At 61.9% G+C, this 632-nt stretch overlaps 1 protein-coding gene across 1 annotated transcript in view; it reads right to left on the bottom strand.

Annotated features, from left to right (window-relative positions):
• Window positions 1-286: 286 nt before the first annotated feature.
• The window catches only part of LOC135566750 (antifreeze protein Maxi-like), a 930-nt gene continuing 584 nt past the window's right edge, over window positions 287-632 (bottom strand). Inside the window, exon 3 of the mRNA XM_065014373.1 lies at window positions 287-632. This exon is cut by the window's right edge and continues 142 nt beyond it. Coding sequence (XP_064870445.1) covers window positions 287-632 — 346 coding nt within the window.

Genomic DNA, 632 nt, shown 5'->3' on the forward strand with positions numbered 1-632 from the left:
CGGCTGCTGCTACTGCAACTGCTTCTGCTGCTGCTGCTGCCTTGCTTCTGCTGCTGCTGCTGCTGCTACTGCTTCAACAACTGCAACAGCAACAGCTGCTGCGACTACTACTACTGACACTGCTAACGTGGCAACTGCTACTACTGCTGCTGCAGCTGCAGCGACACTGCTACTACTACTGCTACTACTAGCTGCTGCTGCTGCTGCTGCTACTACTGCTACTGCTGCCAGCAGCAGCGGCTGCTGCACTGCTGCTGCTGCTGCACTGCTGCCACTGCTGCGGCAGCTACTGCTGCTGCTGCTGCTGCTGCTGCTGCTGCAGCAACTGCTGCTGCAACTGCTGCTGCTGCTGCTGCTGCTGCAGCAACAGCGGCAAACTGCAGCTGCTGCTGCTGCTGCGGCAACACTGCTGCTGCAGCAGCGCTGCTGCTACTGCTGCTGCAACTGCTGCTGCTGCTGCTGCTGCTGCTGCTGCGCTGCTGCTGCTGCTGCCAGCATAGCTGCTGCGGCTGCTGCTACTGCTGCTGCTGGCTGCTGCTGCGGCCCTGCTGCAGCAGCAACTGCTGCTGCTGCTGCGGCTGCAGCAGCTGCTGCTGCAACTGACAGCGGCAGCAACAGCTGCTGCGAGGCAG

Source organism: Oncorhynchus nerka, unplaced genomic scaffold, assembly GCF_034236695.1.
Source record: "Oncorhynchus nerka isolate Pitt River unplaced genomic scaffold, Oner_Uvic_2.0 unplaced_scaffold_3456, whole genome shotgun sequence".
NCBI lineage: Eukaryota > Metazoa > Chordata > Actinopteri > Salmoniformes > Salmonidae > Oncorhynchus > Oncorhynchus nerka.